At 37.8% G+C, this 16,083-nt stretch overlaps 1 protein-coding gene across 7 annotated transcripts; it reads left to right on the forward strand.

Annotated features, from left to right (window-relative positions):
• The first annotated feature begins 3,133 nt into the window (after nucleotides 1-3,133).
• LOC119992950 lies at nucleotides 3,134-16,083 on the forward strand. Of its 7 annotated transcripts, none has more exons than XM_038839793.1 (18): nucleotides 3,523-3,738; nucleotides 3,838-3,950; nucleotides 4,157-4,938; nucleotides 5,040-5,128; nucleotides 5,246-5,344; nucleotides 6,344-7,034; nucleotides 7,157-10,054; nucleotides 11,401-11,533; nucleotides 11,755-11,878; nucleotides 11,970-12,053; nucleotides 12,133-12,588; nucleotides 13,629-13,724; nucleotides 13,971-14,135; nucleotides 14,293-14,466; nucleotides 14,853-14,966; nucleotides 15,074-15,256; nucleotides 15,618-15,662; nucleotides 15,809-16,083. In XM_038839793.1, the coding sequence occupies exons 2-18, from the start codon at nucleotides 3,934-3,936 to the stop codon at nucleotides 15,941-15,943; spliced, it is 6,285 nt and encodes a 2,094-aa protein (XP_038695721.1). In that variant the 5' UTR covers nucleotides 3,523-3,738; nucleotides 3,838-3,933; the 3' UTR covers nucleotides 15,944-16,083. The 7 variants fall into 7 exon arrangements, with proteins under 7 accessions (XP_038695725.1, XP_038695727.1, XP_038695721.1 ...); XM_038839795.1 differs by having other exon boundaries at nucleotides 3,524-3,738; nucleotides 6,344-7,016; XM_038839794.1 differs by having other exon boundaries at nucleotides 3,528-3,738; nucleotides 11,758-11,878.

The raw sequence follows: 16,083 nt of genomic DNA on the forward strand, positions 1-16,083 counted from the left end.
ACGATGTGTGTGTATAGGTTATGGCCAGTGAAGTCCTTCCACGTTCCATCTCAAGTTAGATTGGACTTAATATATATAGGGGTGGCAAAACTTTGTGCGGTATAGATAATCAAATTTGTCCGAGCTAGTTACCAAATCCATTATGTTTCAAGGTCTCATCTATAAGTGGTAAACCCCTATGTAAAATAATAATATTATAGCTGATTAATAAATGTATGACAGCTGTGGCGATGATTTTGACCTATAAAGTGATGTGATTTTTTAAAATTCATACATACTTCTAGAGGATATGGTTTTGGGGTTAAAATAATGCAAATACGTGATGATAGAAGATGGCTGGTGCAACGGTGCTTGAAAATTTGTGTATGGTCAAGTTGTCAATTGAGTATTGACTTAATTTGTACTAATTTGTGGAGTTATGGATAACAATTTGAACAAAAGCAAACATATACTACTCATCACAAACAAAATTTGCTACTCTTCAAATGGAGAAGCATTTTAGAAAACACGATAAATAGTAAATAACTTGAAAGCAGCTCGATAACAAAAGAAAAGGAAAAAAATTATGAAAAATAAGAAATACGAAAAAAATATAAAACAAACCAAACCAAACCGACCCTTAAATTGGATAACGATTAATACAGAAAATAAACCAAACCGATTCTAAAATGGGATTGCTGTTGAGAAGGTTAATTACATACAACTTACAAGTGGTTGGCTGTGACAATAACATTAGAAGAGATATGGTTGGAAAGAAATACCAAAAGGAGGCACTGACTTGGAACCAACTTGGAGGTGAAGTGGAATGAGAGCAATTCTATCATGTTATCCTTTGCTTTAGGCCTTATCTTTTTAATTAAATCCATTTCTTTTATGCCAAAAGAAAGATCCCATGTAAGCCACTCGTAGTTCTCATAGTTCTACTTATTTCTGAAAAGAAAAAAAGGACGTCGAAAACTGACACGTAAAGATATTTAAAACAGCAGCAGATTTGAAAACGGATATTTGTGGGCCCAATGTACAGTAAGCCGGTTCTGTAAGCTACTAGTATTAGGCCCACATAAAATACTAGTGGCGATAGTCAATTCAGCCCACCTATACCAGGCCCACATCAAAACCGAGTGGGGATGGTCAATTCAATGAGGGGCCCAAAGAAAAAGCCAATAAAAGCAATTTTAATAAATATAATTTATTATTATTATTATTTGTAATTTTTTAGCAGTCATTCTTAGTATAGCAGTTTAGATTATTTTATTATTGAAACATAGGCATCATTTTTTTTCCGTAACCGAGAACGAAGTGATAGAAATTTATCCTTAAGACATCCGATATAACATATGAACATAAATTCGGGCTATCAAATCTCTGTGCGCAGAAGTTTATCAACTAAGTTTATATATATAGTTAAATGATGTAATCAAATGTCTCTAAACTACATTAAGTTAATGTCTTAATGGATGGTCTTGGTAGGTGAACTATCTAATGAAAATTCTGACCCCGATTTAAAAAAGAAAATTAAAATACGTATACGAACTCGTCAAATGACTTGTTGGAGGGAAACAAAGACCTTTCATTCACCTAAAGGTCGCATTTTATGTTATGAAACAATTTAGCACCCCTCTTACAAGCAAATTAAGCAATAAATAGATGGAAATCCATTTCAAATTCTAATTTTTGTCTCCGCTTATGATATATGATTGCACAAAATGTTTAAAAATACAAAGATATCAGCATTTATCATTCCAAAAGCACCTCAATAATGTGTGACACTGATTAATTGGGTGTGATTTTCAATAAGACTCTTACTATGATGTCACCATACTCTATAAATGAGCGTCACACACTACTGTGATGCTTTCGAATGATAAATACTGAGATGTGTAACACTTCTGTTAGATGTCACGACACCCGATGAATGAGTGTCACACTCGATGTCGTTTTGGCTCCTACTAGGCTGTGACCTCTCTAGAAAATGCTTATTAATGTCTCCTTTCAACTGACGAACAACATATCCACTGTATTAGTCCCAACACTTGAAAAAACAATGGAGAGATTTGTCCAAAACGAATAGGTTTAATTAACTTAGAATGGTAGAAACACAAGACTTTTCTTCGAGTTATATTGTTTCATTTCCCTAGTTGTAAGAAAACGAACGAATCCAATTATGCAAGGTTGTGTAAATTTGGCAAGGCTTCTTCCTTGTTGTCCAAGCCAAGCAATACCATATTTTCAATCACTTTTGACGAGAAAAGAATACAAAAGCTATGATCACAATCAAATATAATGACATCATTCAGTGTAGCTGATGATGATATTAAACAATGAAAATTGTTTGTTTAAACAAAGCTCGGAAATAACCCACTATCAAATTAGATCAAATTTATTGTTACACTTCATCAAAGTTACTATATCTATTAGAAATATAAAATATCCCACACTGTCAATCATGTAGTTTATAAGTTTGTGTCCAACTCCTCTCAAATGTAGAAGACCCTTTTTAAGTTTTAAAGACAAAACTGTATGAGTCGTAAGATCCAAATCGAACAATATCTACACAAATAGATTGGGCCAAACCTCACTATTCCTCTTTGTGCCTACCAACTTACTGTTTGTTAAGTTTTGTACTGATGTACCATTAGCATATTAAATGGGTTTTAGAATTAGAGAGGAATGGGCTTGTCTTATAGTGTTTAGGGCCTAGAATTGAGCTCAAATGGGTTTTAGGATTTAGATAAATGGGCTTGTTGGGGACCCGGCCCTAATCCATTGAAAAAAAGACAAAAAAATTCATAAAAGGAAAAAAAACAGGCTGATTGTACTTCGTTTGGGAGACGTTTGCCTTTATCCAAACATGGGCAATTGGTGGAGCCCACATATCTACTCGCACCATCAGAAAAAATAACCTGTTATGGACGTGTCGAGCTTCTATTGGATAAAGTCAACAAGACCCCACACCAATCATCCTGTGATGTCACAGTCTCTGACCAACTTGAACTCTATAGACCAGCTGTCTTCACAATCAACGGCTAGCGGCTTACAGCAGGTCAATCCACGGTTCTAATCCATTCTATCCAGAGCACTCATCGACGTGTCAGTGTCTCGTCAAAACATGCCTAGAAGTGATGACTAATGACCCCCTCTCTCTCTCTCATCACGCTCTCTGTCCGTGAAGCCCCTGCTCTTTTTCAGAGTCACAGTGCTTCTCTTTCAACCCTCTTTACCTTCCATCCTCCGTCGCAGGATGAAGAATACGTGACAGATCAAATGCCGTCTGACATTGCCATCATCGACGCCATTGATGGCTTCATCAACATCACAAGAACCTCGAAGTCAGGTATGTGGTTTTTTTCGGTTGTTTTGTGCCTGTAATGGCTCTCCTTATACTGTTATTTGTGATCTAGTTTCTTCGTGAGTGTGTCTGTGTGTGTGAAAGAAGAGGGAGAAAAAAAGAGAGTACGGCACCTGGATTCCCTGAAACTGTCAGAGGCGTTTTGAGTATTTTTCTCTCATGGTCGCGGTCTGTTGGTATTTAATCTTTAGGCTATGCAGTATTTTCCGTGACATGCAGCTCTGTGGAACCTCTAGTATCGGTAATGCTAGGAGAATGCTGAAATAGATATTGCATTTGTGACTCGGAATCGTTGTTAAGAAAGAAGTTGATTCTTGTGTATTCTTCTTTCCGGGAAAGAAGTTCACTCTGCTTTCAGGATTGAGTCGCATGTCACTATAATTCTTTAGGTAACGTTAAAATAATTTTTGAAATGAAGCTCCGAGGTTAACATAATCATATTGTTTAATGAGTTCTTACATGTTGATGGATGGCAATGGCATTGATAGTGAATCTAATTGTGCACGAGATGGATGAGGTCCAAATTGCACATAAGATGGAGGAGGCTGCTAATCACAAGAGAAATAAGGGGCAGTGGAATTTGAATGGGCGCCATTGGCATGTACATACTTGACTTTGTATGTGTTATGTGTGTGTAATCTTGTGTGCATGTGCTTTCTTTCATGTTGTGACTCTTCATGATCTAGGATGTCTGCAACTACAACACCAGTATTTATATATACTTATTCCAATTACTATCTGGTTGTGGTTTCCATTTTCCACATATTAATTTTGGAGCTTATGATATTGTCCTTTTCTTCATTGTAGATCGACAAAGCTGAATACGGCCCATAATTTATATCTTCAAGTCAGATTTGGAATTTCGAAACTCCTTCTTTTGGTAGGCACAAAGAGGAGGGTACCAAGAGAGGCCATAATTTACATCTGCATGCTTCTCAGTTCTCAAGATTTAAGATCGGATGCACACAGAATGATGCCGTATGTTATGGTTCCCGACAAATTGAATTCAAATCCATGCAGCCAAGGTTATGCTGACCGGGAAAATTCATTTCCTGCCCTCTTATCTGGGCCACAATCACTGTCGCCATGCGATTTTCAGGAATTTTTGAATCCCAAACTGTTCTGTGCTACTGCTAAGCTTCCTGTTGACGGTGGTAATGTCACTGCCAATACTGTGGGAAGTGGAATTTCAGTGATTTCTGGTGGTTTGATATCTGAAAATCCAAGCTACCGAAGCCTGGAAAATGGAATGAATCGTTATCCGGTTTTCTCGTCCAGTGCAATGATGAGTCCCGACTGTGGTAACAATTCTGTTGGGTATGATGGTCTTTGTTCTGTGAACTCTAATTTTCAAAATTTAGACCTGGTTAAGGCAATCATCCATCACGCCACTCCAACTGAAGGGAGGGTGAATACAATTTCTTCTTTGGTAGATCAATGGCATGTTACAACTGCTTCGAGTGCTGTGAAGCACCGTAGTGGGAAGATTCTAGGGTTGCAAAAACTGCCATTGGAAGCAGATCCTATGTTTTCTCATAAATATTCTCCTTTGACAGACGGGTGTCCTCGTGTTTATTGCTTGAATACAAGTCAGTGTTTTCTTTTCTTTATACATGCTGTTTCCGTAATTATTTGATACATAATTTTTCTGTATGCATTCTAACTTTTGTTTTTCGTTAAACTGGAAAAGGTGGATATCTGCTTCTCAGCAACACTGGTATGCTAGGTATTGTTTGCTCGTGCCATTTTTTCCAAATGTCTGTGTCCAACTTCTGTGAGGTAATTCTCCCCAAGTCAATTGTGATTTTAGTGCCTTTTTCTGACGAGACAAACTTTTATAGTGTTAGGTATTGCCCTTAGTTAAAGGGATTTTGTCTTGCTGTTGCTATTCTACAGCATTCTGGTTTGCGGGATGTCAGTCCTGGCAATGTTGTCCGTATGCACACTGGGGAGACCATTGCTCGGTGGCGTAAACTCTACTTCCAGAAATTTGGGGTAAGATGTATATGTTATTTTTGATGCTTATTTCAAGCAAGCAGTTGCGAGTTTTCTTTTTATCTTATAAATGGATGCTCATGCATGTTCGTGTATTCAAGTGCTTATAAAGTATGCATGTACAGAATTGCAAGAAAGTTGGCTTATAGACATCATTTAACTGATTGTTTTAGCCTCATTTTATTATTTATGTTGGAATGTTGTTGCGCTACTTATTTTGCAGTTGGAGGGCTGCTCTGCCTGAGATTGATTTAAAAGCAGAAGCCCCACCACTCTAATTTACTGCATTTCCATTTTCCATGGAACTTGAAGTGGTGATTTCAGATTTGAACGTTTAAGTCTGGTGCAACATTTCTTCAAATTATGCATATGAACATCAATGACTTAGCAATATGTACATTCGTGCTCCAATAGAGTTTTTTTTTCTTCCCTTGACGTTGCGTGGGACGTGAAGCCTGATCACTAAAAGCTTATAGGATTGCTGATATCCACCCTTAGTGTTTTGTTCATCTAAGAACCAAGATGATGGTGGATGCTTGGCCATGGAATATAATAACATATGATCGTTAGGAACATTTACATGTTTCACAGCAAATAATAATGCCTAAGGAAGGTGATAAAACAATCTAAATGCTAAGATGGTTGAGCGAACGATTTATGCAGTGATTGTTAGGCTATGTGACGAGTCTAGTCTTAAAAAGTGAGTTAAGCGCCATTTGTTGTAAATGCTAATGAGTATTTTGTCTAATGTCACACACATAGATGTTTTTGATGTTTTGTTTATGCATACAAATATTGATATGAAAATATTTGTGTGGATGCACTAATGAGTTCTCAACGTCTTGATGCTGACTGAGCTTAATTTTTTCCTTAATTTTAGATTATTTTTTTCTACACACTCTGGTTTTTGTTTTATTTGGAATTGAGAGTTTTATTTCTTATTGGCATGTATTTGAAGCAACAAGAACACTGGATGGTGATGTTTTTATGATGCTTTAGATTAGGGCTCCAGAAGATCGGAGTGGATGGGAATGGCCCGAGGGATTCTCGCTGACTGCTGGCTTGATGAAATCTGGTGAAATCGTGCCATATATTTCCAAGAATTCTGACAGGGTTCAAGTAGTTGGTTCTTCTGGGGGTTTGATGACGTCTGGACCGCATTTAGACAATGTTACATTTCCAAAAAACAGTCACACAGACCAGAATTTTATTATTGATGCTTCGCATGACATGCAACGGATAAAAGCTCTGGATGATAACAAATTCCTTCTTAAAGGCTTCGGCAGCGCTTCCCCAAGCAATTTGCATTCAGAAGCACATGTCCAGGTGATGGAGTGCCCTGCCTCTTGGTGTTCCATGAAGACAGAGTTTGTTGGTTCAGATTCAAACAGAAAACGTCAATTTACATCTTCTCAAGGTGATTCTGTATTGAAAATTGCGAATTCATCCATCGTCGACCCAATCCTTCAAATTGCTGTTAAAAGTTCTCATACTGGGAGACTTATTCATGCAAGGGATGGTACTGCGACGGATAGGGATGCTGCTTCAAATATAGAGTTGAGGCTTGGGCAACCATATCAGCAGAATCAGCCTTCAAGAAATTCACTTCCATCATCATTTGGGGCACAACAATATGAAGCAACTGTCGATCCACAGAAATCTCTCCCGCCAGGTCAATTCATTCATAATTGTGAGCAATACGGTGATTTTATTTTTTATGATAAATTACTCATATTAGGGTACTACTGAGATATCTGTCTTTTCCATATGTCAGCTGAGTCTCATTTGACCAGTTGTCACTGAATGATGCAGCAATTAATTGCGGGGATAGAGAGGAATTTGGGAAGTATCTACCCAGTTTTGCTGGCATGTCTGATATAACCATGAGAAGAGTACAAGTCCCCTCTGATATCTTGAATAGTGAAATTGGAACTAGTGATGGTTTAGATGCTACCAAACTAGAAAAATTCGAAGGTTATGTGGCTGTGAATTCTGTGGTTCCATTATTTACTAATCGTACTCCGCTTGAGGGAAGTATGCTATCCACATTCCCAAATGATACAGTTGATAATGGTCATCATCGTATTGCCAACACACTATGTTATGATTCTCGTACTATGAAGAGTGGTGTACTGAATGTTCCCTGGCATGGTGATAGTGGCTTGGAGAGGCAATTAAATGCCAATGTCTTCAAGATAGGTTGCTTTAGACATCCGGACAAAGTAAAGGGGGTGGACTATGTTGCTGTTAGTTCTCATGCTGCAACTAATGTGGATTCTAGAGTTAATAGACAGATGGGAAATCCAATGTCTCTCACTGGAGTTGCAGGTGGAAAATGTTATCCCAGCTTTTCAGTAGCACATGCAGAGAACCATTTTAAAAACTACTTCTCTCATGTGCCACCAAAGGCTTCCGAACCCATAACCTTTGCCAACCATCCTGAGAATGTTCCTTCTATTGACAGTTGTGAACACATTGATCATGGTTTCCTTGGTTCCATGGGGTCACCCACGGGTTCTCGGAAATTCTTGCCCTCTGAAATAGTTGCTAGAGGAAATGACTCAGATGTTGGACTCACTCCAGCTGTGTCAAAACAAGGGAGTGCTGGTGTATGCCCGTACATGCTTGACGAAAATATGAGATTGCTTGCATTGGGGCAGATTTTAAAGTTATCCAGACAACATCATGTAATATCTTCCCTCGGAATGGATCAAGAGCATGGGGGAGTTGGTAGCTCTTCTACTGTGGAAGTGGGGCATTCTGTTACTCGGTCAGCCAGAGAACAAGATGCACATGTATATAATATTACCAGTGAACAGGATGCACATGTTTCCCCTAAACTAATGCAGTTTAGTGCTACTGGTGGGATGGATGGTAATTATGAATGTTGTAGAAACAATATGAGTCAATCAAAAGAGATTGGAAACTGCTGTAGTCGAGCACCATGCATGTATTTGCAGAGTTGCAGATATGCTGCCCACAAAAAATGTTATGGAGGGAATTGTGATTCAAGCGTTGGAAGTTCATATGATACCTACAAGGAACATTTTGCATATGTCGGTGACAAAGCTTCTGTGCCAGTTGCTTCCAAATTTGTTTGTGAACATACTGTTTCAAGGGAAAAGGTTACTTACTTGGATCAGAATGGAAAATCGGATTTGCAACAACCTGAGAGCAAGAATTCTCATCCGCAGTGGAGAGATGTGCCCAGTAAAGTGAAAAGAACTTGTGAGGTGACTGCCATGGAAAAGTCAGCTGCTTTTTTAGGTGAAAAAGGAGATATCGACACTGAAGTATGGGATACTTCTGTAGTGTGTTCCAAAGAAGCTGCACCATTAGCAGACTCCTTAAAGAATCAAGAAGTTTCCTACTTTTCTTCTGAATGTTCAGCCCCTGTTGTTCATCAGGTGACAACTGAAGTCAATAACATGGATTCTTCTGTTGTTGGTGAGGAATCTGGATGTGTTAACAGTTTTGTGGTCCGTGAGAGTTTGGTCATTGACAAATGTGGGTCATCATCTGATGGTGCATTTGAAAGTAAAAGAAGTGCTGAGTGCTATTTCTCCAATTGTAAGACGAATCCAAAAAGAGAGGGCTCTGACAAAGTTCCTGGTAATCAATCATCCCGTAGTCTAGTTGATGAGCTTAAGCTTATGGATTCCTTATTGTGGAAAAAAGGCCAAAATGAAATGCATATTGGAGTTATCACTCATAGGGAAAGCAATAATTTGCAAAAAAATGAGGCAGCATTGGAATCTGGAAAGAAAAAGAGGCCAGAAAAACTGAAAAATGTAGATTCATATTTCTGTACAGCTGGTCTCCCTAAAGCTCATGATAGATATGACGGTTGTGCTGAAACTGCTGGCTCATCTTCGTCTCTGTCTATCAATGCGCAAATGCTCCCCATACCGGGCGAAGATATGTTTGGTGCTTGTTCTGCTCAGCATAAATCCAAGCTTGGAAGGTCTTTCTCACCTTTGGTTAAAGCACACTCTCGTAAAAGAGATCTGCTTAATCTTTATGATGACAGAAACGAGGATAATGGTTACGAGAGACAGTTAGATGGAAGGGTTGACTTTCAGGGAATTTTTGAAGGTTCTGGCAATAAAAAGTCCAGAAATGATGGGACTTGGGATGCTTCAGGATTGATTTGGAAACAATCAGCTGGTGGTGACAAAAAGGCAGCAAGCTATCCAACAAGTGGTAAAACAGAATCATTTTGTCAATCAGTTGATGTGAAATACAGGAAGGAGATGCCAGTAGTATGTGGGAAGTATGGTGAAATATGTAGCCGAAGTCTGGCTACAACATTGAAACCAGTCAAAATTCTTTCCCTCAGCAGGATCCTCAAAACTGCCAGAAAATGTACACTTCCCACGAGCAGCACCTCTAGACTAACTTCTCTGGGGGATTTGAAGAAGAGAAGCTTTACTAGAAGAAATAGACGGTTTTATGAACTCTCCAACGTTAAGAACGATGAAGAAATTGGAAATCATAATTCCATAGTTTCTGACATGAGCCTTGAAGCTTCTGAAAAAGAAAGGGGATGGGCATGTACTTCTGGAGATCGGCAATTTAATGACAAGTTCTTCACGGTGGATGAAAATCAAGATGATAAAAGCAAAAAATATTGTGATGTTACAGACTCTCAGCCGAAGCCAAAATGCAAGGAAATTCGCAAGCGCAGCCTTTATGATCTGTCATTAAGAGGTACGAATGTTCATTTTGTTATCGCATTTTCAGTAAAATATTCGACTTCATTGAAAAGGACACTATGAAATACAACTATGCCCTTTACGATCGGTAAGCGGGTTTCCTTCAACTGAGGATGATATCAATTTTTTTGTCGGAATGAATTAACCCTTTATCATACTCTATTATCCTATTTTTTGCATGTATCACAAAAGGAAAGAAATTTGATGTGGTTCAAGTTCTTAAACATTTCATTCTTCAAGCTAAATGGAGGATGTCAGAGTTTATTTTGGTTAGCATTCATCGGAATTTAAGATCAGTGGAGTTTCCATTCCCATTTACTTCACTACATAATGAATGTTAAATTATGTTAGCCCTTCATCATTTTTACCTTTTTTCATCTTCATGCCCGTTCTACTAAACTGTGTAGTGCATGACAATTTTCAAAATTTATCTGAGCTATTGACCTTAATCCTCTCCCTGGATATGCCATAACAATACAACATTGTACTTATTGTTAATGGTATGTTGATATGTATAACCAGGCGTCTTTCCAGGATGGCTAAAGTACTAAATGCGTACATTCATGCAATATAATACACATTGCATATTGTGTACCTATACTGCCCGTGCTATTGGACTAAGATCCAGCAGTCATTACGTGAACTTGCTTTTGCACATTTAAAGTTACCTAAATTACATTCGTCTGGTTCAACTTACTGTCGGGCGCTTGCTGTCATGGGGCTTACTTGATTTGCCTATGGAATTGGCAAATACAAGATGGCTTATGCTAGTAATTGGTAAATTACTTGCATCTCTAGCAAGGCTTAATCTTTTTGTGCTTGATTGAATGATTGCCCACAATTACTTTGGGGCATAAGCTAATTAAATATTTTTCCTGGGAATATTGCTGGTTCTAAGGCTATCTACATGTATCATTCATGGATACTGTGTTGATAACATTTAGTGTTACTTCCAAGCACTTAGTCCAATAATCAAACAAATTGCTTCCCTTAAAGTACGTTTACAGGGTCAATTAATGTCAGGCAGGTAGAATAATGATAGCTTCTTATTCAACATTAGGAAAATTCACTCATATCAATTCCTTATGTTGATCATCATTATCATTTCTTCATCCGCGTTCTTCTTGATACAGTCTCAGTTTGTGCTTATGAACCTTAATATTAACAGTGGTTATATGCTTTGGCAAATAGGTTGCTTCAACTATTTGGGGGTTTACCTTTGCACATGGTTTTCTCATTTAGGAAAAACAAAAATAATGTCCACAGTACTATAGTTGTTTCTTTTCAGGAATGTTTTTGTTGGACCTAATGTCAACAGTATTTGTGTTTACTTGCTTTCAGGAAATGATTCTAGTGAAATATCATCGCATAAAAAAGTTTCATGTGCTTTCCGAATAGAAAGGGACAAACATTTGAAGAATGCTGGAGATATAAAAAGCTGTCTAGTTGGAACAAGCAAATTCAAAATGAAAAGGTAAATGCAGAAATAGTATGTTGTCTTGTATGGGGGTCTTTATTTTAAAAATATTTTAGATAGCATGAGAAAATTTTCATTTATTCTATCTATGTCGTCTTACACAAATATTTGTTTATTCATATGTTGTATGACATGAGAAATTGTGCGTGTTGTTCTGGCCGCTTATGTAAACCAGAGACTTTGCATTTCTAGTATTTTGATCTCAAGGATTATATTAGCAGATCTGCTCAGGAGCACAAGCATGTACCACTTAGGAATTCTGATGCATTATGCTGTGTCTGTGGAAGCTCAAGTGAAGACGAAGTTAATTGCTTAGTGGAATGTAGTCAATGTTTGATCAGAGTACGTGGCCTTCAAAATTGGGTCGATTTATGTTCCTTTCTTATATATTCTCTTATCATTCTGTAATATTGGTCAATGCCTTTGTTAGCAGGTGCACCGGGCTTGTTATGGTATTTCCAGAATACCTAAAAGCGGTTGGTGCTGCAGACCATGCAGGACAAGTTCTGAAAATATTGTAAGAAATATTTGTGTAGATAATCAATTTTATTTTTGCACTTTGTATGGTGACTCCTGACCCCTTTATCATCATCCAGACATGTGTTCTTTGTGGTTATGGAGGTGGGGCAATGACTCAAGCTGTGGGGAGTCGTGCAATTGTTAAAAGCCTTTTGAAAGCTTGGAACATTGAAACAGAACCTGTAAAGAGAAATTGTTTTAAGGAAATGTCGCAGGAAGGAGGAAACATGTTTCATTCGTCTGGATATTTAGTTGAAATTGATTCATATCCGGTTTTAAGGCTGGTGGATATTGAGCCAGCAACCACAACTTTGCGGAATATAGATATGCAGAAACAATTGGATATTGTGCAGAATTCTTTGAGATGTGTTAATAACTTAGAGGTACATAACAGCATTACAGCTGGGGTATTTGATTCAGCTGTGAAGCAATGGGTTCATATGGTTTGCGGACTTTGGACCCCTGGAACAAGATGCCCAAATGTTGATACTATGAGTACTTTTGATGTATCTGGTGCTCCACATTGTAATGCGGTAAGCTTTAACTAGATTATACTTAAGCCAAAGTTAGATGTGCTGAATACCATGTGTTAACCATGCTTATGAAGCTGCCATGTCTGCGGATTCTTTTCCTGTTGAATTTCCAATAATGACTTAGGCTTGAAAGCAGAAGCTGGTTTCCAAGCTCTATGTCCAGTATGTGCTTGGGCATTACGAAATGTGTCTGTTGATGGTGCTACTCCCCTAGTTACTAGTATAGTAGAAAGACCTATTGGAACTAAAGATAGGATCTTATGCCTTCCTATGTTTTTATATTACAATATGCTATATTGCTATCTATGGATTTTGTATGTGATGTGATAGTTTAAATTTTCATACATCACATCTTGGCACTTTGCCATTGATATGCCATATATTTACAGAATAATAAGTATCTGTGTTGATTGAATTTATGTCATGGATATCAGCTCAAAACTCGAACATTATACTTTCAGTGTCTCATGTATATCAGCAAAAGAAGGTCTCTCATGGATATTTCTAGGGCTTGGTGAGATTTTGTTGCTGAAGGTCTTTTTTAATCATGTTGAGAAATTTGTAACTGAAAAATATTAACATTTTAATGCTAATATACATGGCATGGTTTGCAGAAAAGAAACCTGCGGCTGGCTTGTGCTACTAAATCTGTTATACTGAAAATTCTACTTTCTAGATATTTAGCCCCTGACAATGTTTGATCTAATAGAAGTAACTAGAATTGATGAATTGAGCCGCCATTACTTAAATATAAATTCCCTGAGCATAATGTCGAATGAAGACCGAGTGAATGTAACTAAAAAGCAGCTCCTTTACATGACTGCGCTGTTATCAGTTTTAAGTTTTTTTCTTCATTTCTTTTCTTTCAGATACCTTTCGTTTTAATTTCATTGGACTGGATATATATGATTCTATGTTATGCATGGTAGAAATTAGAACAAGGGTCTTATGTATTGTAAAAGTAATCCATTTTTCTTGGTATGTCTTTGCGTGGACTCAGAACATGCTATTACTGATCTCTGCGCTCCTTAATTTTCCAGATGTGTTCAATTTGTAATCGACCTGGTGGCTCCTGTATACAGTGCAGGGTTGTCAACTGTTCTGTGCAGTTTCATCCTTGGTGTGCTCACCGGGAGGTATGTTGACTGTGAAACTAGCTTTGGCATTGTGATCCAAGATCATCGCTGTTATACAATGCTTAATAAGTGAATGATTTAACAATAACGGCATCCGTTAACTGGTATAAGTAATTTTTCACCTTTTTGAAGCCATGACCTTCTATTTATTGTGCCAAATACATGCAGAACATGTTGTCAAGAAAGTTTGGTACCATTGAATTTCTTTTGTGTATCCCATTCACTTTATCTATTTATTGGTTGCAGGGTCTGTTGCAAAGTGAGGTTGAAGGCATTTATAATGAAAATGTTGGTTTTTACGGAAGTTGTGTGCTTCATGCAAGGGCTTCAATGTCGGAGCCTGGCAGCGATATCACCTACAATGAAGCAGGTTGTCCCAGAGAAAAGGAACCAAGCTGTGCCAGGACAGAGGTACTGTATCCATTGAGGATTGTAATGTTATTTTTCTTCTCTTTCTTTATTTTTTCTGTTGTGTGGGGTACCTTTTTCTTGTTTTGGAGAAAAGGGGTGGGGGTTAGGGGTGGGAATGAGGGCTATGAAATATCTCTTATGGTTTTTTTTGGTCTAGGGTTACAAGGGATGCAAACGGGATGGTTTCTGGCGTAATTTCTACAAAAAAGAAACTGGTGGATGCCTTGTTCCTCAGGAACAGTTGGATGCTTGGACTTACATCAATAAGCTGAAGTCATGTATACAGGGCCTAATAAAACCACCGGTCTCAGATATTGAGTACGATTGTCGGGTAACATTTTTGCATCTATTCCAGTTAATGATATTCAAATAGGCAATATCCCAATGTGTTTGTTAAAGACATTGCTACATTCCTCGCAGTAGGAACCCATTCATTAGGTGACCTAGTTCACGTAAATCTTCTTTAATGAGTTTGTCCAACCATAAAAAGTTGTGCATTAATTTATTCAAGCTAGCGCTATCATTGGTCACGTCGTCTGGATGCTTACTTTTCTTCCTTTCTGCATTCTCTTGTCCTCCCTTTTTCCATTTTCCCCTTTCTTCTTACTTCATGCCGGAGACCTCCTGTTGCATATTGAATTAATAGTTTTTGTTTATTCTCACATACTCAAGTCTACATATACCATCTTGCATAAGATATGTTTCATTTTTTGGCAGAAAGAATATGCTCACTATAAGCAAGCAAAAGGTTGGAAACATTTGGTTGTTTACAAATCTGGGATTCATGCTCTTGGTCTTTACACATCTCGGTTCATCTCCCGTGGTGAAATGGTGAGGTTGTTTGTTTTCTGTTTTTTACCTTTCTTTCGCTCTAGACTAGAAATAAAATTTCTCTGTGATTGGACAATGCTATATGCCTATATATTTGATTTCTCTAGGTGGTAGAATACGTTGGGGAAGTCGTGGGGGTTCGTGTGGCTGATAAAAGAGAGAACGATTATCAATCTGGAAGAAAACTTCAATACAAGAGTGCTTGCTACTTCTTCAAGATTGATAAAGAACATATCATTGATGCAACGCGAAAAGGGGGTATAGCGCGATTTGTTAATCATTCTTGCCTGGTAATTTCTTACCCTGATTTTGGTTTTAATTTGTTTGAAAAGCAAGGTTTTAGCTACAAATTGATTGCTTCTATTATGATGTTGATTCCATTAAGCTAGCCTAGTACTGGTAGCTAGTTTTTCTGTAGCGTTGCCGCGAAACGCCCCAAAAACTCTGTTGCTACTGCTGGCAATCCTTCTAGTAAACAAAATCGCATAAGCAAGTTATGGGCAGCATAGGGATTTAAATTTGAACTTTCTTGTTGGAGCCATAGAGAGACAAGGACTTAACTTGTGCCAGATGATATTTTTCATGTGTCCTTTCATACTATTATTGTCTGCTTTCATTCAGCTTGCTAACTATCTGAATTGGCATGACCAGCCTAATTGTATTGCCAAAGTGATTTCCATGAAGACCGAGAGGAAGGTAATTCGAAATTCAGTTATCATACTCACCCAAGTTGCTCTTGGTAGTTATTTGCACATATACCAAGTCTATTTTGTAGGTATATTTGTTAACCCGTGATTATTCTAGATCATTGGCATATTTACTTGCTTGGCCATTTGCTGCAGGTTGTGTTTTTTGCAGACAGGGACATATTTCCTGGTGAAGAAATAACATATGACTACCATTTTAACCATGAAGATGAAGGTAAGAAGATCCCTTGTTTTTGCAGTTCAGAGAACTGTAGGCGCTATTTGAATTGATGGTCTGAACGTTTGTAAATGCAATTTAAACACCATCAAGTTTGGTCTTCAGTTTTTAGCTTCTGGCACTGAATGATGTCCATTGACCAGTCTCTTTAAATTTCTATTTCCGTGCACATATAATATTTGAGTTCGAAGGA

The sequence above is a fragment of the Tripterygium wilfordii genome, chromosome 23 (genome assembly GCF_013401445.1).
Source record: "Tripterygium wilfordii isolate XIE 37 chromosome 23, ASM1340144v1, whole genome shotgun sequence".
NCBI classification, from domain to species: Eukaryota; Viridiplantae; Streptophyta; class Magnoliopsida; order Celastrales; family Celastraceae; genus Tripterygium; species Tripterygium wilfordii.

Bases quoted from the DNA above. Each gene is read 5' to 3' on its own strand.
- LOC119992950 (XM_038839793.1), top strand. The intron at 11,879-11,969 runs GTACGTGGCCTT...CTTTGTTAGCAG, and splicing joins GTAGTCAATGTTTGATCAGA to GTGCACCGGGCTTGTTATGG. The intron at 15,257-15,617 runs GTAATTTCTTAC...TGGCATGACCAG, and splicing joins TTGTTAATCATTCTTGCCTG to CCTAATTGTATTGCCAAAGT.